Source organism: Genypterus blacodes, unplaced genomic scaffold, assembly GCF_046128005.1.
Source record: "Genypterus blacodes isolate CSIRO-AG114 ecotype Tasmania unplaced genomic scaffold, CSIRO-AGI_Gbla_v1 ptg000152l_1, whole genome shotgun sequence".
NCBI classification, from domain to species: Eukaryota; Metazoa; Chordata; class Actinopteri; order Ophidiiformes; family Ophidiidae; genus Genypterus; species Genypterus blacodes.
This window is the reverse complement of record NW_027466954.1, coordinates 969,786-994,631: the sequence shown is the minus strand read 5'-3', so window position 1 is coordinate 994,631 and position 24,846 is coordinate 969,786. Positions and strand designations below refer to the sequence as shown.

At 44.8% G+C, this 24,846-nt stretch overlaps 5 protein-coding genes and 1 non-coding gene across 9 annotated transcripts; 3 read left to right on the top strand and 3 right to left on the bottom strand.

The window, feature by feature from the left end:
- Positions 1–1,533: 1,533 nt before the first annotated feature.
- dynlt3 (dynein light chain Tctex-type 3) lies at positions 1,534–4,280 on the top strand. The gene is made up of 5 exons (XM_076165867.1): positions 1,534–1,723; positions 2,047–2,088; positions 2,347–2,470; positions 2,636–2,713; positions 2,837–4,280. Exons 1-5 carry the CDS (start codon positions 1,697–1,699, stop codon positions 2,908–2,910), a joined length of 345 nt encoding a protein of 114 aa, XP_076021982.1. The 5' UTR covers positions 1,534–1,696; the 3' UTR covers positions 2,911–4,280.
- On the bottom strand, positions 3,949–10,700 carry cybb (cytochrome b-245, beta polypeptide (chronic granulomatous disease)). Its single transcript, XM_076165866.1, has 14 exons — positions 10,455–10,700; positions 10,273–10,361; positions 9,876–9,968; positions 8,474–8,584; positions 7,952–8,036; positions 7,567–7,715; positions 6,769–6,950; positions 6,520–6,652; positions 6,333–6,425; positions 5,978–6,231; positions 5,704–5,866; positions 5,454–5,600; positions 5,246–5,370; positions 3,949–5,134 (listed from the first exon to the last, which is right to left on the bottom strand). Exons 2-14 carry the CDS (start codon positions 10,315–10,317, stop codon positions 5,017–5,019), a joined length of 1,698 nt encoding a protein of 565 aa, XP_076021981.1. The 5' UTR covers positions 10,318–10,361; positions 10,455–10,700; the 3' UTR covers positions 3,949–5,016.
- A 1,351-nt stretch (positions 10,701–12,051) lies between these two features.
- Positions 12,052–14,260, bottom strand: smim11 (small integral membrane protein 11). The gene is made up of 3 exons (XM_076165801.1): positions 14,166–14,260; positions 12,969–13,196; positions 12,052–12,868 (listed from the first exon to the last, which is right to left on the bottom strand). The coding sequence occupies exons 1-2, from the start codon at positions 14,178–14,180 to the stop codon at positions 12,984–12,986; spliced, it is 228 nt and encodes a 75-aa protein (XP_076021916.1). The 5' UTR covers positions 14,181–14,260; the 3' UTR covers positions 12,052–12,868; positions 12,969–12,983.
- A 1,213-nt stretch (positions 14,261–15,473) lies between these two features.
- Positions 15,474–15,555, top strand: trnas-cga (transfer RNA serine (anticodon CGA)). Its single transcript has one exon. It is a non-coding gene; the product is annotated as a tRNA-Ser (tRNA).
- A 313-nt stretch (positions 15,556–15,868) lies between these two features.
- Positions 15,869–21,015, bottom strand: gpr180 (G protein-coupled receptor 180). 3 transcript variants are annotated; one of them, XM_076165826.1, is made up of 10 exons: positions 20,832–21,015; positions 20,170–20,313; positions 19,968–20,062; positions 19,767–19,872; positions 19,487–19,667; positions 19,210–19,259; positions 18,957–19,114; positions 18,672–18,869; positions 18,436–18,513; positions 15,869–18,325 (listed from the first exon to the last, which is right to left on the bottom strand). In XM_076165826.1, exons 1-10 carry the CDS (start codon positions 20,968–20,970, stop codon positions 18,170–18,172), a joined length of 1,305 nt encoding a protein of 434 aa, XP_076021941.1. In that variant the 5' UTR covers positions 20,971–21,015; the 3' UTR covers positions 15,869–18,169. The 3 variants fall into 3 exon arrangements, with proteins under 3 accessions (XP_076021941.1, XP_076021939.1, XP_076021940.1); XM_076165824.1 differs by having other exon boundaries at positions 18,672–19,114; XM_076165825.1 differs by having other exon boundaries at positions 18,319–18,513; positions 18,672–19,114.
- tgds (TDP-glucose 4,6-dehydratase) lies at positions 20,242–24,436 on the top strand. 2 transcript variants are annotated; one of them, XM_076165828.1, is made up of 14 exons: positions 20,242–20,332; positions 20,445–20,610; positions 21,787–21,885; positions 22,116–22,182; positions 22,356–22,424; positions 22,533–22,623; positions 22,706–22,854; positions 22,945–23,043; positions 23,173–23,232; positions 23,321–23,364; positions 23,459–23,624; positions 23,708–23,763; positions 23,852–23,949; positions 24,031–24,436. In XM_076165828.1, the coding sequence occupies exons 3-14, from the start codon at positions 21,839–21,841 to the stop codon at positions 24,144–24,146; spliced, it is 1,062 nt and encodes a 353-aa protein (XP_076021943.1). In that variant the 5' UTR covers positions 20,242–20,332; positions 20,445–20,610; positions 21,787–21,838; the 3' UTR covers positions 24,147–24,436. The 2 variants fall into 2 exon arrangements, with proteins under 2 accessions (XP_076021943.1, XP_076021942.1); XM_076165827.1 differs by lacking the exons at positions 20,242–20,332; positions 20,445–20,610 and having other exon boundaries at positions 21,608–21,885.
- The last annotated feature ends 410 nt before the right edge of the window (positions 24,437–24,846 follow it).

Sequence of the window (24,846 nt, the reverse complement as noted above, 5' to 3'; positions counted from 1 at the left end):
TTTGGTTGCGGCCTGTGTGTGTTAGTGTGTGTGTGTGTGTGTGTGTGTATGTGTGTGTGTGTGTGTGTGTGTGTGTGTGGTTGTAATTATCGTTTATAAAAGTGATGTTGAGTTTTTTCTTCTTCCCCCTGTGGACAGCTCGGGCTTGTGAACATGTAGATCTGACGACATGTGGTTCAATGAAGCCAGTAAACATCTCAGCTGGAGGATACACTGACATTATGGACCCTCCAGACTCCAGGTTTAGGGCACAAAGGCGTCCAACGCTTCTTGTGCAAGACGATCCCTGTAGCCTGGAGCTGGGGGAGGAGCTGCACCGCTGTAATTACACACAAACACACACGCTTTTATAGGTCTGAGAATTAGTTCAAAAAAGATCTTTAAAATATAATTGTCCTGCCCAAGGGCTCCATCAAAGGTAACACGCCTGTAAAGCCTGCATTCACGTGCGCATGCTGCAAGATGGCTGAGGGTTTAATAGACGGGTGCAGGGCCTGGTTCTGGTTCTCATTGTGGAATCCCTCCCTGCGAGGAGTTACGTAAAGGCTGCCAGAGGAGCAGACCGTCACGGCTGTTGAGCTCGCCCGTCCACGCTTCCCTCATCGCCGGCTCAGCGTTCGCTCGGAGCAGAAGGTGTCGACAGAAGCCCCGCCTTCAGCAAAGTCCACATAGGTTTGTCTGACGCCTGGAGTCAGGTGAGCGCCCCGACAGCCCCCCTGGCTGAGGCTCATTTGTATAAACAGGCTACTTATACGGCTGCTTGGGGCCCACAAGAATTCGAGGCCCCCCAAAGCCTGACAGGCGTCACTCTGCACTCTGTAAAAACAGGAGATGAAGAAACTCTGACACTCTGTTTAGAGACGATTCACTCTATTTTCTTTCTTCCTTTAACCTGTTATTGAGTCCTGAAAGTCAGATTATTTCAAACAAGTGAAAATCTGCCAGTGTGTTGAGACTTTTCTGTTTGTTTACACAGAGAAGAAGTAGAAGGTGACGCCTTTGTTATTGTGTTGTCATACAAGGAAAACCACATAATTCCAACCAAGAAACAAACTCTACAGGAAAGGGATTACGGTGTTTTTGTTGTTGTACATAACATTTAGCATTTAAGGAATGAAGTGCAAGAAAGATGGTATAGTTACATCTTTACTCCAGCAGGTGGAAGTGTATATGAATCGCGTTCTCTTTTGCTTTACTCTCTTTGCGCAGTCGTTGGTTGTTGTCGCCTGGCACATGTTATGGTTTAACTAGTGACCATAATATCCGGTGACTTCCGCCTAGAAAGCGATGCAGCAAGAGACCCATTAAACAGCCCCGTCGAAGCCTGAACGACTCTCTTTGATTTAAAATGTAAACAAAACTACTTTGAACTTGTGAAATAAAGAGACGTCGGGTTAGAGAATATCAGAGAACGGTTACACCGCCAAGCTAGCAGGTTTGCGTAAATTCGCCTCTGCTATAAAATACCATTTAAATAAATACAAAACAGGCATTGGATTGGACACCTGCATCACCAGTTACAACGGTCTCCAGTTGATACAGACCACCGGGAGTCAGTGCACACAGCGTCATCTCTCTGTTTTTCTTCACGCATCACTTCGTCCCGGCCGTTTCCTGACAACATTCCTGTATTTCCTAATTGTTATTAAAACGTTAAAGACTTTTCCCACATTAGGAGCGTCGGCAGGCGGCAGGAATGGAGGAATTTCAAAACGGAAATGAGGTTCGACTCCCGAGCGCTGCTAACGTAGCTAGCCGCACCCATGTTAGCTCAACAATTCACTGTAGTAACATCAAATATGTAACCAGACACGTTTATTCAGTCAGATTGATTGATTACAAAGTGCTTAATAGTGAGATGGAGTTAACGTTATTATGCTTGTTAGAGGTGTGACGTCATATATACGCTGTGATGCTCTGTTTCTATGTTTAAACGTTGTTTACGTCTCATGTAACTTCATTTACTTGATATTTAATTGTGAGAGAAATTCCTGTAACACTAATATGTTTCTGTGAGTCAAACTGTTATTATGTCGTATTTTCCAGGGCTCATTCAACACAGAGGAGGCGGATAACCTCGTCAAAGAGGTAACAAAAGTATAAAGTTTATAGTACGAAGAAAGCAGATTGTATATTAATGTATAAAGTCAAAAATAAAACATAAAAAGGCAAAGAAGTAGTTTATTGTTTCGTTTTGTTGTTGGTTTTTATTCATTTAAGCCTCTGGTGGTAAAGAAACCAGTGACATCCACATGACTGGTGTGTGTGTGTGTGTGTGTGTGTGTGTGTGTGTGTGTGTGTGTGTGTGCGTGCGTGTGTGTGTGTGTGTGTGTATGTGTCTCTCAGTGTATAGAGAAGGCGATTGGTGGAGAGGATTACAACCAAAGTCAGGTGAACAAATGGACGGCGGCCATTGTGGAGCACTCCCTCACACAGATGATCAAACTTGGGAAACCCTTCAAGTACATAGGTGTGTGCGTGTGTGTGTGTGTGTGTGTGTGTTGCTCTTCTGACCAAATGTGCCTCTGTAGTCCAGTGATGGTCTCCATTCTTCACTCCATGACTCAGCAGGTGACAGTCTAGAGGCCAAATTAGTGCAGAAAATGAAAGTGTGTCTTTGTCTGTGTTTGTGCAGTGACGTGTGCTGTGATGCAGAAGAGCGGCGCAGGACTCCACACAGCAAACTCCTGCTACTGGGACACGAACATGGATGGTAAGCACAGCCCCCCCCCCCCCCCCCCCCCCCCCCCTCTTCTTTTGTTGTTTCGTCCTCTTTTCTGTCTTGTGTTTTTTTATCTTGTGATTCCATCTTTGTTTGTTTTTTGTCTCCTCACAGGAAGCTGCACAGTCAGATGGGAGAACCGGACCATGTACTGTGTGGTCAGCGTGTTCGCTGTGGCCATCGCATAGGACACACACGTTCCACCTGCAGTGATTGGGATCGGGGGTTGCAGCTTGCAGCCTCATCCAGCAGGTGGCGACCAATTGCCACAGTCGCCAATCAATAATGAGCTGCTTGTGTTTTCACAGCAGCTTGAACTTTGACCTCTCAGGGAGGCCAAGGAAAAAGCTGCACAAGGATGAAAACGGCTGGATTTTGTTTCGTCACTTTTTCTGGCAGAAACATGTGACATCATCATATTTGTGTGTTTATCATTTGGCATTCATCTGCATGGGGATGACATCACAGATACACAGACTGAGTTCATCCGGCAGCACGGCAGAAAATAAACTTTTATCCATAAACAGCAGCTTTAAGTCATTTGTTTGTAACGCCACATGTATTGCTTAGTGAATATGTATGATTTCATTTAATCCTTATTTAAGAAATGTACCTAAGGAAATCTGATACAGGATAAGTATTGAATAAATATAAGCTGCATAGAGACCTGGTGTGAAAGTGTCTTACTCTTACTGACTTTGTACTTCTCAGGTTTCCTTCTGATCATGGAGTTACTGAAAGGCTCGAAGGTTTAGAGAGAAAGATTCAGCTCAAGCAAAGTCAGAATATCAGCAGTTTACAGGGAAACCTCAGGATTAACTTCATAATTCCTATTTAATCTTCTATGCACAAGATTTTGACGTGTTTTTGTGCTTAGAAATCCAAACTGTCTGAATGATTACATCTAAAACATTAGCATTCTTATTTAAAACAGCTAATCTGTCATGACTAAGCACTTCATGTAACTCACTAAGTAAACTGAGCTCATAAAAAGACTTCAGTTTACTTAAGAAGAAGGAAAAACATCTCAGAGGCTCAAAGTCTCTCAGTAAACTGGAGCTCACACTTCAGAAATCAGGTTTCTGTGTGACAAAGGTTTTATTCCACATTAAATGCAAAATGTTACAGGTTTTCTCCAAAAGCAGCCGTGCTGACAGATAAACTATTAGTTTGAGCTTTTATGATGAAAGGAAGAAGACTTTAAAGTTCAGAAAATACTCAAAAAGTGAAAATACACTAAAACAGTGGCAGAGCTTTAATAAGCATTGAAACGCCCAAAACACAGAAATAAAAAATACAGTCAAACTATTTCACATGTGTAACACCTGCAGAACTCTTCATCCCTCTTTACAGATGTTTACTCCTGTTTCTTCTCTTCATCATCCTTCCTCTGCGTAGCATTGCACATTACAACAATAAGAGTACAATCAAAATTGTGAAATCCGAAAACTTTTGATCTTCATTTTCAGTCACAAGAAATATTAACTAATAATACTAAAGTCTCATCAGTAGCCCTTTCAAAGTAACATCTTGTTTGTTGAGTTGAGAAATGTTGAGTGGTGCCACGGAAAAATAGGAAGAAACCTTTTGAAAGCATCGTTGATGAAACGCAAAAGGAGAACGAGGCACTACTGGGAACACCGCGAGGTGATTTCCCCACTTTTGAGCAACAATGGCATCTTTTCACAATGTGAAAGGAACGTGACGAGTAGCCGACCGTCACACTGAAACCAAACAGCTTCAAGGTGCAGTCTGTAGATTCTCTACATTTCAGAGGGAAATATGGAACTTTTTTTACTTCATTTATTTGACAGCTGGAGTTACTCAAGTTATTTTAAATTAAATTAAACAGCAAAATGTTTACTGTTATGAAAGTCCCCGATACTGGAAGTAACTGGAATAAGAAATGACCTAACAGCAAACATACTTCAGCATTTTCGCATTTGTTAGAGCAGACTGACGTGTGTATAAATGCTTGAGTGTTTGCATTTATGACTTCAAGCAAATCGCTTCACTCACACTTCAACTTACTGCTGAAAACATTAAGTGTTAAGATTTTTTTATTTTTTTTAATTTTTTTTACAAATGTTCATTCTGTTATCACTAAATGAGTTAATTCATGTGTTAATAGTGATTCTGCGTGGTCTGACCCAATGACCTCAGGAGCCAAAACCTCCTCTGCCTCCTGGGAAAGGATCTATGTGTTTTGCAGTGTTGTTTGTTGTTGAGGTTCTGGTTCGGTGTTCTGGTTCGTTGTGGTTCTAGTGTGGTCCGGCAGTGTAGGAAGGTGTTTTTTAGAAGTTCTCTGTGTTGAAGATGAACTTGACTCCGCTCTCTGAGTGGGACAAAGACTGTTTCTCCAGGTCTTTGCCCAGTCTGGCTGGCCCGCACAGGAACACACCCACTTTAGTTCTGTGTAGACGAAGAAGAACACCATTTCATCATTTAGCAAACTGTCAGTGGAAGTGATCGTTATAGTATCAGTGTGTTTGTGTTTGATCTGTTTGTGTTCCAGATTCTCACCCGGGGTGTTTAGACCCGATGGTGGTGAACTCCTTGTCCCAGTTGGGTTTTCCATACAGGGTTTTCTGTTTGAGCCCAGTGATGGGATCGTTCTCTGCTTCATGTTGAACCCAGAAGTGACGCGCCTGACGGGACGTGATAAAACAATAAACGACAGTAAAACATAATAAAGTCATTGTAGGCGTCATGTGACTTCCTCGTGTTGTACCTCTGTCTCCTTCCAGCGGGTGAGGTAGATGTTGTAGCTGAGGAAGTCGATCAGGCCTTTCTCTGCCATCTGACCCTCCAGGCACTGCAACAGGTCTGCAAACCACTCAAAGGCCTGCGTCTCCGGGCACAGCCAGTAGAAGTAGATCTGGATCAAACAGTCATTTCATTAACCTGCTGCTGTACCAAACCTTCAGGATGCAGCTGCTGACACCCGGAGCTGAATCCCAGCATGTTCTGGTGTTCCTCACCTTTTTGGTGAAGACTTCTTTGTTGCTCTGGTTGTATTTGTACCACACAGACTTGAGGATGGAGGCGAAGGGAGTCACCCCGATTCCTGCTCCCACCAACATGACGACCTCGTAACGGAACACGTCCTCACTGGCTGTGCCAAATGGGCCGTCTATGGCCATCCTGCTCAGAGAGGGGGGGGGGGGGGGGGGGGGGGGGGGGGAGACACAGAGAGGAGCTGTTAGTGAGCTGTCCTCACCACTAGATATCCACATTTACTGCACACTCTCATACTTTGGTAGTTTCCAGGCCTCTTGGGTCTCAGTTTTGTCTCCTCCACAGGCCTCGTACACCCCCTGAGTCCAGTCCCCAACGATTCGAATGTGGACACTGAAGTAGTCCTCCTCTGGGGCGGAGGTCAGGGTGAAGGGGTGCCATTCCAGCCTGGAGACGGACGGACACTGGATGAAGACGTACTGTCCCACTTCCATGTGGAAGCCCTTCTTCTTCATCTGCAACTCCAGAGTCTTGGACGGGTGCATCACCACCTGAGGACAGAGGACACTATGAGGGTGGGACCAGATCTGCTGTGGTTGTTGTTCCTTATCTTGCTTAAGGCAGCTGAATCCAGTAACGTGGCTACACACACCTTTGTGATGACGACTTTCTGATGGGACCGATAGAGGCGGACCAGCCTCTCACACACATACAGGATCATGGGGCCCACAACCCACTTCCATGTCTGCAGAATGGGAGAAGAAAGTACAAAGCATGGGGAGGAAAAAGTCGGTTCTATAACTATGAATAATTAAATGTTAAGAATCTTCCCAGCTCACCATCGGGGCGTTTCCAGCAAACTTTGGCACAGCACAGTTGTTGCCACTTTGGCCCCAGTTCTCAAACTGCTCGGCACAACGCTCTGGCGGGTTGCTGTTCAGACTGGGGTCCGTCTGTCCTCGCACGATCCGCCTACAGGCATCAGCACAAAATGTAGGCTAGAACTTTAAAGAATTCTTTAAAAATCTTCAGTCGATAAATCAAAAGTCTCAATCTTAAAGAAAGGAAGTGGCATTGGTCTGTCTTACCCAAAACCGTGGAAGACGAGTCCGATGAAGAAGATCACAAAGAGATGGTGGGTGTACCAGAAGACCTCAAAGTATGACCTTCGGATGACCTCCATGGATGAAGTGATGATGAGGATGAGGGCCAGTGTGATGGCCACGCCCGTCAGTCCAGCAATGGTGGTGAACATGACGATGGTTGGATTCTGCATTTAGGAGAACAAATCAACTCAGCTTTCAAACCCTTACAGGTCTCATCTCCCTCCTTTTCATTTTTTCTGACACATTTTTTGAAGTTTGAATGAACGTCCCAACAAATGTCTTAATGCATGGCAGTGATGTTTGAAGAGAGGTCTGTGTCTCCATGTGGACAGCAGCACCCTGGGGTCCTTTGTAAACGAGGTGACTTCCTGTGATCGGTTCTAGTTTGTTCTGTTACTTCAGAGCTGTCGAGGGTGCAGTCAGGGTGACGGGGGGGGGGGGGGGGGGGGGGGGGGTGGGGGGGGGGAGGGGCGTTTCAAGCTCTTGCGTCATCTTTTCCATTTTAACAACACAATCCTGCAATAGGTCACATATATTGACTAACTTCCTCTTTTGCCAAATGTCATATAAGACTTGAGGAGATGGATCACTGCACCAATGTGGAGGAGGACAGATGTTTGCAGAAGTGTGACATCTGACATTTCCTTGGATTTAATCAGAGAATATTATGTTACAGCTGCTAAATGTAAACAATAAGTGACAGAACATGACTCGCTCCATCCTCACTTAATATTTCTTCATCTTAACAGAACACAGTAGACAGACATGAATGGGACTCACAGTCTCGTTGGTCCTGATGGGGTTCAGGAAGGAGGCATTGGTCGCGGTACCGATTTCAGACAGGACGAAGGGCAGCAAGCTGCTGTTGCGGTCCAGCTGAGCGTCCATGAAATACTCAAAGTTAAACAGGTGGGCCACAATATGGACGGCTAGGATGTGAGAGAAAGCATAGGTACGATTTCAGAAAGGGTTTGAAGGAATTCATATTTCATAACCAAAGTCATTTACATGGTATAACTTTAGCACGTCTTTGATTTAGCATCTAAAAAGCTGCACTGTAAAAAAACAACCCATTACTTTGTATGTGACAGATCTGGATGTGTGTGTGCTCAGTAGTACTGAGCATCTATTATTTTGATCAGAAAAGCTAACAAACCAAACCGACCTGTGTGGAAGGCGATCATGTAAGCCACCAGTTTGTGGAAAGTGATGTTTCGGTCCAACTGTCGAGCGGCCGAGCGGCTGCAGTACTGAAACAAACCAAGACCAAGATCATTTGCTACATATTGATAAAAATGAATGGAAACAAACTTTACTAAAGACAAAATCCATAAATAGCCCTTTGTTTAAAATGCTCACATTCCTAATGTTATCATTCTTCTTAAAGCAAAGGAGAGTGACATGTCTGATCATGGCCACTGTTAACAAAGACTGAAGCTGAAACTATAACAAACTAAAAATGTCACTAATGACACAGAGGGTCCAGGTGGAGGCAGGACCCTGACGCGCACTTTTCAGGATTTTCAATAACAGCTTTTGATGTAAAGAAGAGTAAAGTTGTCTGAAGGTTTCGTTCCTCCTCCTGTTTAGTTTTTGGCGCGTAATGAGCATCTCAGCCTCAGGACACTTGTCTCAGTCTGTAGCACTCATACTGTAGTTATTGTGAGTAAAGCTGTGAAGTGTGTACCTGGATGGTGCCTCTGAATAAGGACAGCAGGTTCCTGCAGACGGGCAGCAGGATCAGCATACAGTTAAAGTTGAGGCAGGCAGCAGGAGCTCTGGCCCAAGGCAGAGCATGCTGAGGGGGGGAAAGGAAATAGTAATCTGATTACTCCAATCCAAAGTAACACAGTGAGGATAAGTTCATGTTATTAGTTTAGCATCATTTTCAGCTTGTTCTTTCTGGGTGTGTGTGAGCCAAACTTGGTGAACCTTCAGGCTCAAAACCATTTAGTCTCTACACAGCAAAGATCTGCATCCCGTCATGTCACTTTGTTGTGTAATGTGAGATCCTTCCAACCAGCATGTTGGCATAATGAGTGAATGCCGTCTGTGGCAGGTGGATGTATTCACTGAGCACTAATCTGAACCCAAACCCTCACCACCTCAAACCCAAGCCTGACCCCGGAATCTCAACCATGACCTCAACATCAACATCCTAAATTCAACTCAACATCAGCTTGAACCTGAACCCTCTTGACCTTTTGTGACCTGTGATTCTCTGTCTATGCTTGATTGAGTCTCTGACCACGAGATGTTATTGGTCTGGACAACACAATGTGCTAACTTTCCCTCTGAAAATTGAGCCTTCTCATTTGTGAAGTCTTTTATTGTGGTAAATATCCTGGTTGCCCGGGTGATTGCAGACGTTATTACTCTGAGACGAAACATCTTAGTTTCATTTCTCCTTACAGCTGCGTGTGATGAAGCAGCTGTGACCACAGAGCAAATTCGATTCCTTGCTAATATGAGTACGTGTGGCCAGAGTTAGGCTGTGATCAGTGTGGGTGTGGCCACATTGGGCTATCTACAGATTCACAAATGAATGTGGATTCATCAATGAGTCATTATGTACAAAGTTTTCTCTGATTGAATTTTTTTAATTTCAGTTCCAGCATGAAGTGGAAGAACAATGCTGTGACTGTTCATCTGGTTTAAACTTTAGACTTTTGTCTCTGTGATTGAAGAGTTCAATGTTCAACATTATGCATTCCATGGAGGATTTTAATTTCACTGTATAGATGATGTTTTATGGGATGGCATCAAAGATGAGCTGGTTTACTGCAGTGAAACGTTTGAGGAAGTGATACTGTTCTTTCTATATTAGGGCTACTTTGGTGCTTTTCCCCAGAGCTTTTACTGTGTGTGTGTGTGTGTGTGTGTGTGTGTGTGTGTGCACGTGTGTGTGCACGTGTGTGTGCACGTGTGTGTGTGTGTTAACCCTCAACACTGTGCTACAAAAGAATGCGACAATCATGAGCACTGATGCTGCTGCAGACCAAAACACGAAAAGAAATTGTAGAAATGGTGATTGATGTGATTTTCCTTCATCATTTGTCTGATGGAGTTTGTGTGTGACGCTCACTCACCCCGAGAAGAACTCTGGTGTAAAACCACTTTTCAACCAGGAATCTCATGTAGAAATGGACAAACAGGAATGCATTGATCCCCAGCCAAACCAGCTGCAACACACACACACACACACACACACACACACACACACACACACACTTCAAAGCGTCAACACAGTTCATCTAATAAAAAACTTACTGTCATGTCATAAAAATCTAAGTTAAGTATGTACGTATAAGTACAATATAAGTAATAATAATAAGTTTATACTTTTGCATTTAGTCTTTTCAAATTACTTTTGTTACTACAAGTTCAATTTGATAAAAAAGGAAATATCTAAAACATTTCAAATAAATAAACACAGTAGCTATAAAGAAAAATAGTTTATCCAGAGTTTAAATGAAATATACTCACAATAACAAAAATAGATATTCCCTCATTGGCCACAAAGTTTCCCATGGTGGAGAGCTTCTGGAAGTGTGTGTCAGTGTGTCAGTGTGTGTCTGAGAGAGAGAGAGGAGGGAGCTGATAACGCAGCAGCAAGCAGGAAGCGATGAAGGAGGAGATAAAGCACAGCAGGTGAACGGGTGACTCACTTCATCTCCTCAGACAAGGAAGTGAACGCACAGATTTCTTGAGAAGGAAACTTTACGTCCCGTTAGCTGCTCGTGCACACGCCTATGCGCTCAGATAACACGGATAACAACCTCAAACAACCCTTATCAACGTGTAACTAGTTAATGAGATCAATCATGCACTTTGACAAAACAAATTCAACCTATTTCTCTCCTCAGAATGACCTGCTGCTGGGTTCAGACCAGGTGAAGGTTGGAGGGGAACCTGATTCTGGATGTGGACTCAGTGAATCTTGAGTAGGGGAAGTTGCAGATTTCGAAACGAGAAGTAAAACACACGTTAATTGCCACACGCTTCCTCTTGCAACCAAAATCACAGGAAATGGAACACCTGATTCCACCACAACAGAAAAGAGAAAGAGCTAAAGTGAGAATGTAACAGTTTAATGTCACATAGAGATGCAGATTCTGATTTATAATCAAGTAAAAGTTCACCTGTATGAGCACTAAAGTATTCAAGTAGCTAAGGTAAACGTCATTACAGTGATGGAGAGTTTGCTCCTGTTTCCAATACTAATCACCTACTGTATACTCACTGCATTGAAGACAAATGTTGGTGCTTTTCTGCCTCCTAGTGGTAGAAGGTCAAACACACCTTACAGCTGGATCCATTGGCATGAGTTTGAAGAAAATTTAAAATTTGGAAAAAAATTGGAAAAAGGTAAGGGGGTACCCTTATCAAATTTGACATTTTTTGGACGGGCCATATCTTGGCCTAGGAAACACAAAAAGCCAGAAATTCATACACAACATCCCCATGGCACTAGGATTCATTGGCGGTTTGGGGCAATTTTGATCAAATTCCAATTCCTTTAAATGCCCATATCTTGGACAAGGAAGAAGCTAGAGAGCTAAAATTCCGCACACAGCCTCTGGGGGCACAAGGATCCATTGGCATGGGTTTCAAGAAAATTAAAATTTTGGGGGAATTTTGGAAAAAGGTAAGAGGGGACCCTTGTCACATTTGACATTTTTGGGACGGGCCATATCTTAGCCTAGGAAACACACAAAAAGCCAGAAATTCACACACAACATCTCTGTGGCACTAGGATTTAATTTTTGGTCAAATTTCCCAAAATGACAGTGTAACCATGGACCAAATAGTCAAGATTGGAGCGTTGGCCAATCGCGCAGCGCGTAAATAAACACACACCGCTGCTTTTATTGTTTGTTCTTCTCTTGGTCAAGAAAGAATAAAAGAACAAAGTTAGAAAAAAGACGTGAAAATAAAGAACAGAATAGAAAAACAAAAAAAAGGTGAAATAAAATAGAAAAACAAGAAAAGAGGTGAAGAAAAAGAACGACAACAACGAGAAAGAAGAAAAAATTAGAGATAGAGAAATGAGAAAAAGGAGGTGAAGGAAAAAGAACCAAAGAATAGAAAAACTAGAAAAAGGAGGTGAAGAAAAGAATGAGAGAATAGAAAAACGAGAAAAACAAGGTGAAGAAAAAGAAGGAGAAGAAAAAAACAGAAAAAGGAGAAGAAAAACTGAATGAGATAGAAAAGAGAAAACCTGCAGGAGACGATGTTACACAATAAAAGAAACAGAATCCAAGAGCATCAGAAGTCAAGGAAAGTGTTTATTTACATAAGTGTGTGTGTGTAAGTAAATATATTATTTAAAAGTTTAAAATACTTCAGATTCTTCAGGGTTTTCAGTCATTTTCATCACACTTCTCATGTGAAGATCTCTTTGTTAGGATGATGTCACCGTCCTCCATCATGTCCTTCAAATCATACAGGTTCCATCCTGCACCTGAGCTCAGTCAGGTCGGTTTATGAGCCCATAACACACCAAACACACCTGAAACCTCCTGAATGATACAAAACAGTCATATACAGTCCAGAAAACAAACGCGCGCGCGCGCACACACACACACACACACACACACACACACACACACACACACACACACACACACACACACACACACACACACACACACACACACACACACACACACACACACACACACACACGTACAGTGACACTCAGATGTTACAGTGATGATGACGTCAGGACCAGCACCATCATTCATATACGTGATGGTGTGGCAGCTGTAACATGGCAGTAATGTCTGTGAAATGTTGGAGCTTCAGAGAGAGAAGTTCATTCATACATCAGTATCTCTCAAACCGTCCTCCAGATCAGAATCAGAACCCGACCCAGCAGCTGAGGTACAGACTGAAGGATCCTGATGTTTGGAGAGAAACCTCTCTAGCATCTCCACCTGAAGCCAACATGTCTTATAAACACACTTTAGTAAAACAGAACACAGTCTTTGGATCTCTGTGCAGAAAAGTCCTCCTGAAGCTCCCAAGTCCAGTTAGGCTCAGATTCAGACTAAGCGGCCCGTTGTGCCATTTGTTTTCCCTGGAGAGAAACCAGTGGGGAAAAAAACACATCAATAACCACTATAGATCAATCAATCAAAGATTTATGATGGGCTCAAAGTCCCTGAAGGCATCACTACCTGACAGCTGTGTGCTCAGTCGTTCTTCTTGTCCAGGTTGTCCAGGTTGTCCAGGTTGTCCAGGAGGTCCTGGGTCCGCTGGGCCAGCCGCCTCTTCTCGGCCTGCTCCTTCTTCAGGGCTTCCTCCACTTTCTTACCCTGGTAGATCTTCACCCCGGCAAACGCCAAGCAGAGCAGCAGCGTCTTCAGGGCCAAGATGTACAGGAGGACAGGGACATTGTCCAGTGCCTGCCGGGTGGACAGGAGGGGGGGCAGAAGAAAGAAAGAAAGAAAGATATAGAGAAAGGTGATCATTGAGGGAGATTTTGCTCTTTTCTGATTTCAAACAAGAACAGATCAGAGTAAAGAGAAGACTGGGATAGTGTTTGTGTGTGTGTGTTTGTGTGTGTGTAAATGCACTGCATGTTTCATTATCTAACACTGGATTTTGAATGTTTTAATTCTGAACAATGATTGAATCTGGTTTTCTTGCGGAACTCAGAGTATTTCTGCCCAATTGAGCTTTCTTGAGATCCCTCAGCCCTGGAGGTTCAAACTGAGGCCTGCGGGTCAGGAGAAGTGTTTCTGTTGACAAGGAGACAAATTCCATTTCTCCAAATAAGGGAATCGGGAAAACTCACTATCTGCTCCTGATGACTAGAAAGGCAGAGAATCTTCTGGAAGAGTGTGGGAGCCTGGAGAAGACATTTCCCTGCCTCCCTCCTGTCAGCCAGAGGCCTCAGCTGTTTCCCCCAAAGGTGGGAGTTAATTTGGTCCCAGAGGGGAGGAGGGGTGAGGGAGAGAAGCAGCTGCACAGATCCGTGTGCAGTAGATTTGTACACACGTGTGTTTCTGTGCATCCTGGTCAACAGGAGAGCAGCTGAAGAGTTCAGGCTTATTCTCAATTCAGTGGGATCAGGTTACTACACAGATTCATTCAAGTCAAAATGACATTTTAAGTTATCAGTCCAAAGACTTAGAACAACATAAACTCTATTCTTACAGATGCGTCATAAACACTGACAGCTGTGACTGACAGAACATTCACAGATCTGATTATAAACCAACTTCATCGGTTGTAACAACATTAGCATTTAGCTAAAGGCAGAGACGAGACCAAGCAGCCTGGTAGAAAGCGACGGATATCTAGATATACAGCTGATCATTACGGAAGTGAATTCATGCATAAACATTTTAGCAGATTTCCTGCAGATTTACCTTCCAGTTCACCATCGTGGCTGTTGGTTGAGTTTTGAGTCTCTCAGGTACTAAAGTTAGCCAACAGACTACTAATGTCTCTCAGAGGAAGGCGGGGCTTGTGACGTCCCACCAATCCAAACGCACGCTTCATATGTTACATTCATGTACAGTGGGAGAATGCACGGAGTCAGGCGGAACTCTTGACCTCATATGTCAAAGTCACACACTCACAGACATTGATTTCTCGTTTGATTTAATGTTTTACAGAATGAGACAAAAATCCAGTACGCAGATTAACTTCATCACGGAGCTGAATGCACCCTTTAAGCTCTAATTCTTATTTCATATTGTAATTGTATTCGGAATTTATTCAATTTAGGAAATCCTAATCCGGTTCTGGGCATTGAGGATGATTCGTATCAACTGAGATGAGATGGACAGCGTGTCAAAGGTGTTCTTTAAATCAGTTTAAAAATAGTAAAATTGCCGATTATTCCTTGTGGCCATGAATGCAGCGTTATCGCGACAGTGGAGCGCTTGACTGAACGTTGTATAGAAGTGCTGCGACATTACTGGACACAAACAGGGTCAAGGGAAGTAAGATAAATGGTTTAATTATGTTTTCTTTTCCAATTTTTCAATTCAAAATAATGCAGTGAGAACAGGTTAATGCCACAGATGTTGTTATATGAGCAAACCTATAAACAAGTTACTTTTGGGTCCAATTCTTAAGCGTACAGTAGAAAACAGCACAATTAATCCAGTGAACACTCTGAGGAAAAAATGACGTCACAATTATTGATTGTAAAGAACGTAGAATTAGCTGTGAATCGGATCAAACGTTAAGTATGAAGTATAAAGTTTTTCCACGCTACTTTTTGTAACTGCGCTAATATACCACATTTCCCAGAATGCATTTGGCTTAGATGAAACAATGCACGAGGCTGGACAGCAGGTAGTCAAATTGGAGAAAGAGAAAGAGCAGAAAAAAAGAAAAAAGTTTATACGTCTTTCGCCCGTGCATATGCGCGCGCGCGCGTGTGTGTGTGTTGGTGGTTACGAGCATAAAGTGGACCCGCTGATTCTCTCACGGTACCAAATCCACCATGAGACCCAAACTAACCCGCGGGAGCAGAAACTATGAGTGTGTGTGTGTGTGTGTGTGTTTACTGTCCGCCTCCTATTAAATCACGGCGTCTGCGCGTAGAGATGAAACGTTTCATATAAAAATACAACCAACCTGCTGAAACTTGGTGAAAAATCATAACAGTTTATCAGTGTTTCTCCAACTTTGTAACCAAAGGTTGACGGGTAGGTTGGCATGTGGTCACGGTGGCCGAGAGGTTAAGGCGTTGGACTCGAAATCCAATGGGGTTTCCCCGCACAGGTTCGAATCCTGTTCGTGACGTATTTATGTTGTACCGTTTTATCTTTTACATCTGCACAGACTGCATGGGTGAAGAATAACACAGATTAGAACGGAATCATAACATCAGTCACACATGTTTAATATCAAACTAATAGATGTGTTTTTCCTTTTTTTGGTCCCATTAAATTCATGGCCTGGTCTTCAACCCATCAATCAGACGGTCAATCAATCAATCAATCAATCAATCAATCAATTAATACAGCCCTCAAAACTAATACATGATTTATAGAAAAACTGCATTAATTTAAAGACTTTTTGGGAATAAATATTGAAGTAAATTGGATTTTTGTTGTGTTAACTACCATGTTGTCATTACTGCTCTGACATTATGGAGGTAAAGAAATCAGACATTTGATGCTACATGCTGTTATTATTTATTTAACAGAAACAAAAACAAAAGTAGCTACAGTAGCTTCAGCCCACGATGCCTTCAGAGGCTGGCATGACATTGTTCAACAAACGATGTCATCCTGTGAAAACTGTACCTACGAGCTCATCAAACTATCAACACTGATGTCACCTAGCCATCACATCATTGTGTCATTTCTACATAACCTTTGCCGTCTGTGGCTTCCGACTTCTTTTGATGATCTGATTGTTACTTAAGTCTTGTGCAAAGCAACATTGTTGCCATGACAACTGCTACTAACGAAACGGATCACTGGTTAGCACTGATAGCACGGATGTCACAAATCCAATACAGAAAGAAATCAGGGTCTAGAGTGAATCCTGATGAGTGTTTCATATGGAGTCGGTCGGGAGAGGAAGTGTTTCCTGTTATCCTGTTCTGACAGACAGCCTGAACTATAATAATGAATAAATTACATATTTTTTCCAAAAACAATGACTGACACAGATTGAGATCACTGCCTCCATGTGAAGGTGTAATGTTCGCTATAAACACAGGAAAGGATCAAAAGGAGCAAGAGCAGGAGCGTCTGACCAGCAAAGAATGGAAACAAATGTTAGTTTATGTCTAATTGGCTGTGGTTGTCTTTGCCTTAGGCACTTGTGAAAACTGAGACCAGCTGCTCAACGTTGTGGGCAACATGATGGAGAAAGTGACTCCACCCCCCTGTCACTCAGAAAAGGAGGCAGAGGTACATTGACATTGCAAAACCTTCTAAACACCTTGTTCTGATTGCTTAGACTGCTGCACACTTTCATCAAAAATAGACAGAACATATCCACTTGTGTCACATGTGAGGCTCAAATGCATAAACTTGGCTTTGCTAAATTCTCTCATTGTCGTTTTAATGACAGATGTTTCTCTACAGTGGAGAACATTTGTGTTACAGCTCACCTGCAAGAACTCGGGCAGCATATCAGGACCTCACTCTAATCTATCATGTCAATATTCCCTAACCCAGTAACTCTAGTACTCTGACTACTTTCAGACGAGTAAAGAAACCAGAGAGACAAAAACTAAATCTATACATGTCAACAATCAGAGAAATATTTCCTTAAAAATGTGGAATATGTAACATCTAATCCGTCACTGTGGAACGACGTGGAGGACGTTTAACGGATCCAGTGTCGTTTTGGATCTCTACAAGTGGAATACACTTCATTGTGTGGAGTGTGAAGGTATGTTGTTAATGTCTAAATAGAATGAGGTTGTTACCATGGGATAAAGGTCATAACCATGGGATAAAGGTCATAACCATGGGATAAAGGTTGTAACCATGGGATAAAGGTTGTAACCATGGTACAAAGGTCGTTACCACGGGACATTTAGTGTAATTGAAATAAAGTGCGCATGTCGTCTTTCTGAGTGACGTTTCAGACGATGTGAGACGGTTCATGGTGGTTGATTAAATTTGACTCGGAAAGTGAAAATACATCAAATATGAGCGGTAAACGTTCCACTTCCCTGTTCTGGATTCCTGCTCTGAATGTTTCCGTGGTGAGAGAGGAGCAGGTGCAGCGTCCTCACACCTACATGAGTACACTCCAGGGTTCAAGCTTAGTCGTGTGTTTCGTGTTTGAACTCGGGTGAATGGAACATAAACAATACGATCATGAATCACACAAAGTCCAGCCTTAAAGTTAACCCTATAAGCTCGAGCGTGGCTCTACTGCACAGCCAGTGAGGGTCACAGTCCCACCCTGAGGTTCTTGTCCTCCAGAGGGGCTCACATCAAAATTCCAAGATTCCATTCCAAACCTTCCACTTTCTGCTGTGATGATGTCATACATGATGTCTGTGTGGTAGCCTCCAACATCAGAGCCACGGACACAACAATGACACACAGGTCCTGAGACATTTCCTGAACTATGGTGGATCCGTGACGTCCACACATCTTCATGCTGCTGTCTGCCTGTTTCTTTCTTCCCTTTTCATTCTTGACATCAGAGCCACCAACTTCTGATGTTGCCGATTTAAAGTTGCGGGAACAGAACTGGGTCTTGTTACGGGACTTAACTACAATAAGAGGCTCCGGCCAAAACTGTCATGTAATCAGAGGTAGGGTGTTGCAGTAAATAATGTTCCCATGTCATGCTGTGACCCTCACAGAGCCGCTGTCTTCACTGTGCTGCTGATGTCTCCCTCCCCTGACACGGCGGGAAGCCTGGGAGTCCCGATGGAGGCTCAGTAGTGCCCCCTGTGGTTGGACCTGGACATGGTGAGCGGCAGAGAGACTGAGGATAGAGAGGAGACCTCCCAGTAGAGAGAACGAGACAGGAAGAGCTGGTAGAGGATCACCATAGAGATGTCCTGGCAGAGGATCACACCGATGGTCACCACCTGCAGTTTGAGAAGATAGAAGGTGATGAGGAAACAACGACAGAGACCTGCAAACCCCAGCTGATCAGGTACACAAGTGTTGTGTGTTTGTTAGCGTGTTGTGCTGGGACCTTCTCTCTCTGGTGCCCGTCGAAGACAGCCGATAGGAGGATGAGGGCCGGATGACAGAGGAACCACAGGAAGCATCCCTGCAGAGACAACGAGGAAGAACGTGACTCATTAGAACAAGGCCACCGGCTGCTGTGTGTGTGTGTGTGTGTGTGTGTGTGTGTGTGTGTGTGTGTGTGTGTGTGTGTGTGTGTGTGTGTGTGTGTGTGTGTGTGTGTGTGTGTGTGCTGCAGCTGACCTTGGCAAAGCAGAGGTAGAAGTCCCTCTTCAGCGTGCTCCGTTCCGTGGAGATGATCTGGTAGAGGACGGAGGCCAGCAGCAGAGCCAGGCCCACCCTGAGAGCCACCAGCAGGAGGGCGGCCATGCTGTGCTGCCCGTGGAAGCTGTGATGGTCGCTCTCAGATTCAGAGAACTGCTCCCACAGCAGCAAGGCGCCCTGTAACACACACACACACACACACCTGCCTGTCAGCGTCTGTGGGTCAGGAGTCTCTGGAGTCTGTGGAGACACGTCGATGCCCACCTGCGTCACAACTCCGCCCACAGCGAAGGCGGTGGAGGCGGGAGAGCGTTCCCACTGCAGAGGCCTGGACTGAGGCTTCCTGCCCCGGCTCAGAGTCCAGCCCACACACAGGCTCAGCAACATGTACAGCATGGACACCTGCGACACCATGTCCCAGACTGCACCGGGGCGGGGAGACAAGAAGGGTTAGTCTCCTCCTGCTCAAAGGCACACAAACGATTAAAGACACGGAGGACAGAGGAGGAGGACGTACGCTCGGCCAGGCTGCCCATCCAAGGAAAACCAACGCCATCCCGGGAATATCTGCAGAGCACAAGGAGAGGAAGAGTAAATATACGGAATACGGCCTCGTTGGTTCTGTTCCCGCTCACAGACCTGATGTTGAACCGTTCTGATCGTTTCCACCTCATATTAAGAGACGCTCATATGAACGCGGCTCTTTCTCTTCCATTACGTCACGACCGACAAAAGAGGCGACTCCTCTGTGTGTAATCTATGTGTGATCCAACATGTGGCTCGGGTGCAGTCACCTGGCCAGGTGGATGTAGTTGCAGAGGGCGGAGCAGCCCTGCAGTGCCAGCGCAACGGTGAGCACGCGCAGGACCGTGTGCATGGGCCCCCCTTTCCTCAGGGCCTGGGACAGAGGCTGGATGTAGATACACGAGGCGATGAAGTACGCCAGCAGCAGCAGGAAGTAGAAGCTGTGGAGGCCTGAGATCACAGAATAAGAGACGTTTAGATCCATCATCAACATAGACAGAGTGTGAGGGATCAAAGTGTTTGTGATGGAGGACCGGGTGGAGTTCTGACCCGTCTCCTCTGCACTGAAGTGATCCAGAGGGTTTCCTGCTGAGTCCGAGTTAAACAGCAGCACAGTGAACGACAGATCAGCATGAGCAGGAACCACTGCGTCGTCCTGCACACACACACACGCAGACACACACACACACAGGAAGTAGTTATGAGTATTATAAGTGATTTCATACTAACATTAGTGTCAGCTCTTCATACCTGACATGTGTATCTGTCAGCATAGAAGAGCTGCCAGGCTGTAGGGACGCCCTGATGAGGGAGCGACCGGTTCTGCTCCTCCTGACTGAGGGAAACTGGAGGAGGAGGAGGAGGAGGTCGAGGAGAAGATGGAGGAATACTTTTAGTCAATGTGAGATCAGGTGTGTGTGTGTGTGTGTGTTGGTGTGAGGCCGGTTCTTACTCCTCAGCTGGGCTCGGGCGAGTCTCTGAGGACAGTCCAGCTTGTCCAGGTCCTGGTCCAGGTCCTGGTACAGCAGCAACCTGGCCTCCTTCTCTGCAGCGAGACCGGCGTTATCCAGCCGGCACACCAGCAGACCGTTATCACCTACAGGGAGACGGGAAGGGTCGGTCACATGGTCACACACACACACACACACACACACACACACATTTATTTATTATATGCTGTTTATACATTCAAACAAACATGATGCAACACGTCTTCCTTCTCTCCAGCCTCTGCTTGGTAACCAATCACCTACTGAGACTGTCCCGCCCCACTGGAGGGCTCTTGAGCAAGGCAGTGAGGCTTACTAGCTGACCTCTGACCTTCCACAGTGGATGTGTGTATGGGGCGAGAGATGTAAACAGAGAGATGTACTGGGGGCTGCAGTGTGGACCGGTAGGTAGGAAAGACTGGACTATGACTAAAAGGTTTTAGGTTCAATTCCAGCAACATCTGAAGTGCCCTTGAGCACCGACTAATCACTCACACCACGAGTAAGTGACGTGTATATGTACTGGTACACAAAGTATTGGAGGAGCAGAGCCATCGAACCGAACCGAACCGACCCGACCCGACATGATGCTCCAGAGTCCAGAGCGACACGTTAGCAGCGTTACCTTGGTACATGAACGCAGTGATGAACTGGCCGCTCTGCTCCCGCGCCGCTTCGCTCTTCAAAAGTCCCGTCACAGTTTTTCCAAAGGTCTCCGGACTGAAGAGCACCGCGGCTACAAGCGAGACGAACAAGTACGACATGTTTCTCTCACGTATCGATAAATAAACGCCAGCTAATCGATTGAATGAGCCACGAAGCCAGAAGTACGGCGGCGGCGTAAAGTTAGCTCGTGTTAGCCGGGGTTATACCGGATGTGCTGTGTTTTTTGCCTTAATGTAAATTTTAATCGTGTCACTGTGGATTATACAAAGATATTGTACATTGCGCTAAAAAATAACAAAGTAGATAGAACAATCAAAACGTGTAAAATGTTCACAAGCTTAAGTAGGATTGAATTGTGTAATAGCTCATACCTCACATATCAACACCCTATGATTGTGTCTGCTGAATATATCAGTTCTTATTTAATTAATTCATCCATCAAATTATATGGATTGGGTTTATATACCAGAGGTTAAATTTATGAAATGATGTACTAACTTGTGTATATTTCCTGTAGTTTTCAAAACGCGTTCCAAAGGCCTTATTCTGAAAAATAAAACCGGAAACATCCCTGTTATTGTTTGGTACCTGATTCTTAGGTTTGGCCAAATTAGCACTGTTGACTGGATGATTGATTTAGAATTCAACCTATCAGAGTAAGAATTTAGTAAATCGTCACACAACACAACCAATCACAGAAAAAATAGGCGTTCCCCTACCTGAGGCCCAGCCCCGCTCTACGTGTCAACAATGCCGTAAAACGAACAGCGACTGTCGTATTTGACGCATTACCCGTCACAATGCTCCTATGTTTGAAAGAAGACAGCAGGGTTCCGCGTTACCAATTTAAAAGATCAAATTCAACTGAATTAGAGGAATCAAACCATTCATTATGTCGTTTCTACTCTTTTAAGACACTTTAACGTTTACTGACATCAGCTGGTCTGGTGTTGGGATGAGCGGAGGATGGACTTCAGCAGGACAGTTCTGGTGACAGGAGGATCTGGATTCATGTGAGTTCCTGTACACACACACACACACAAAGTACACGTAATGTGACTACACGTTACACACAGCTTTTAAACTCTGTTTCGGTGCTACGTGTCTGTCAAGGAAGGCGACGTGCGGTGAAGTTGGTAACTTATTGGACCTTTCGCACTAAGGGACCGTGGGAAAAGTACAATCAATCAAATCGCACAAAAACAAAACAGAAATTGAAGATTCTCTCTCTCTCTCTCTCCAGCGGCTCTCATCTGGTGTGTTCGCTTGTCAACAGACACCCTGATTGGAGGATTATTAACCTTGATAATGTAAGTCTTTATTCTGTGTGTGTGTATGTGTGTGTGATCCACATATCATGCCTCTGGTTCTAGCTAAACTAATGATGAACTGAATGTTTTGTACATCAATCTGCCCATAAAACTAGGGACATTTTGATCAGGTGTGTGTGTCCCACGTTTCTCACTGTGTCTGCTCTCCTCAGCTGGATTATTGTTGCAGCCCCAGGAGTCTGGAGAGCGTTGAAGACAAAGCCAACTACACCTTTATCAGGGTGTGTTGATGAGGTTGATTAAAAGAACGATGACTTTAGAAATTACATTCATTTAAAACATGAAGATTTGGAATATGGACAAACTATGTGTGTGTGTGTGTGTTACAGGGAGATGTGTGTAACCCTCGGCTGCTCGGTCACATCTTCAGCACGGAGAACATCGACGTCGTCTTTCACCTGGCAGCTAAAACTCATGTTGGTGAGAAGCAGACGTTCAATCCAGCATTAAACCTGTGCAGGTCTGATAGAGTTCTGACGTCTCCCGTCTACGTTCTATCCAGAGTCATCCTTCGTAACGCTGTCTGCTTTCCAGTGGGTAAACATCGAAGGCACCCGGGTCTTACTGGGGGCCGCCCACCGCGCCCAGCGCCGACCTCAGCGCTTCATCTACGCCAGCACAGACGAGGTGTACGGAGCCAGTCTGCACGAGGTGAGGGACTCTGTTGGCTTGACGGACGCAGTGAGACGTGGGAGGACGCAGACAGAAGGGTAACGTCTCCTGGGTCTCTCGTCTCTACAGGTGTTTGATGAGTCCAGTCCACTCACGCCTTCCAACCCGTATGCTGCAACCAAGGCAGCTGCAGAGTATCTGGTGAGATCCTACTGGGACGAATACAAGGTAGGTACACACACACACCCCTATAGGACTATTCCTCAACATTGGGTAAGTTTTGTCTTCCAAAGTGATTCACCAATCTCATCAGTCTTCCTTCTCTGACCCACTGTAATGCTGCCGTGTTCTGGTCAGTTTCCCGTCATCATTACCCGGAGCAACAACATCTACGGGCCCAGGCAGCACACAGAGAAGGTCCGTGTCTCCTCTCTGCTTCAAGCCTTTATCTGGTCACCAGGTGATATGTGGGCCCAAAGAGTTAATGTCTTCTTCATCTTTTCAGGTCATTCCAAGATTCCTAACCCTCTTGCAAAACAACAAAAAATGGTAAGTGGAGTAAAACCAGAATCCTTTACCCACAACCTTTTAGTTAACAACCAAAGTGGAGTCGAATTTAAACCCCGATGTCTATCTGACACAGCACCATCCAGGGAACGCTGCCTAAATCCCGTCACTTCCTGTATGTGGATGACGCGGTGGACGCCTTCCTGAAGGTCCTGGAGCGAGGGACCGTAGGAGAAGTCTACAACGTGGGAACAAGCTGTGAGATTCCCATCATGCAGCTGGCCGGGGAACTGATCAAGATGGTGGGTGGGGTGTGATCTGTACAGGCCGCTCACATCTACTCAGAAATACATTCTAATACTGCTATGGTGTGTGTGTGTTCCAGGTAAAGAACATTCCTGACTCTGAGCTGAATGATTGGCTGGAGTTTGTGCCGGACAGGTGAGTTGCAGTGTGTCTGTGTTTGTTTGTTAGAACGTGACTCAGACCTACGTACAAGTTCTCGTGACCTTTGACTGCTGCTTTGTAGGCCGCGAGTTGACCTGCGTTACCCCATCAGCAGTGAGAAGCTGCAGCAGCTGGGGTGGAGAGCTGAGGTGTCCTGGGCCGAGGGCATCAGACACACAGGTGCAGAAACAATACAACATTTAGTCATTAGGCATTATCATCATTGGTGCTTACCTGTGTTTGTGTGTCTCCGTTCTCTAGTGAAATGGTACCAGGACAACCCAGACTTCTGGTCAGGTGCATCCAATGAGCAAGGACCAATCAGAAGCGAGCCTGGAAACAATAGCAGCCAGTACGTGGCCTCGTCTGTGCCCTGAATCTTGACTGACAGGGCGAGCAGGGGTTTCGACGATGGTTCTGGCCAATTTACAACCTCTAATAAAAAAACTCTCCATACCTTAGAAAACCTTTTGTAAGTCCAAGTACCAGCAAACAGGAAGTGAGACAATAAAAGCCTCTCTTCAGCCAAAGTAGCATGACAAAGCCATTAACATTAGAATAATTAATTAACTTATGTTATTTATGAAATCAGTGTTTTGTACGAACAAAGAGATTTTATATGATCTTATAGAATGTATTATATTGCAAATAAACTTTTATAAAGCTGTGCTGGTGTGATGGAAGCTTTTTTTGGCAGCACCCTGTGGTGACTGGTATAATCACAAACAGTTTGTACTTTCCGACCAGCGTTCAAATCGGATGTGAGGAGGGTCCAGGTTAATACGCGCACGCACGCACGCACGCACACACACACACACACACACACACACACACACACACACACACACACACACACACACACACACACACACACACACACACACACACACACACACACACACACACACACACACACACACACACACACACACACACACACACACACACACACACACACACACACACACACACACACACACACACACACACACACACACACACACACACACACACACACACACACACACACACACACACACACACACACACACACACACACACACACACACACACACA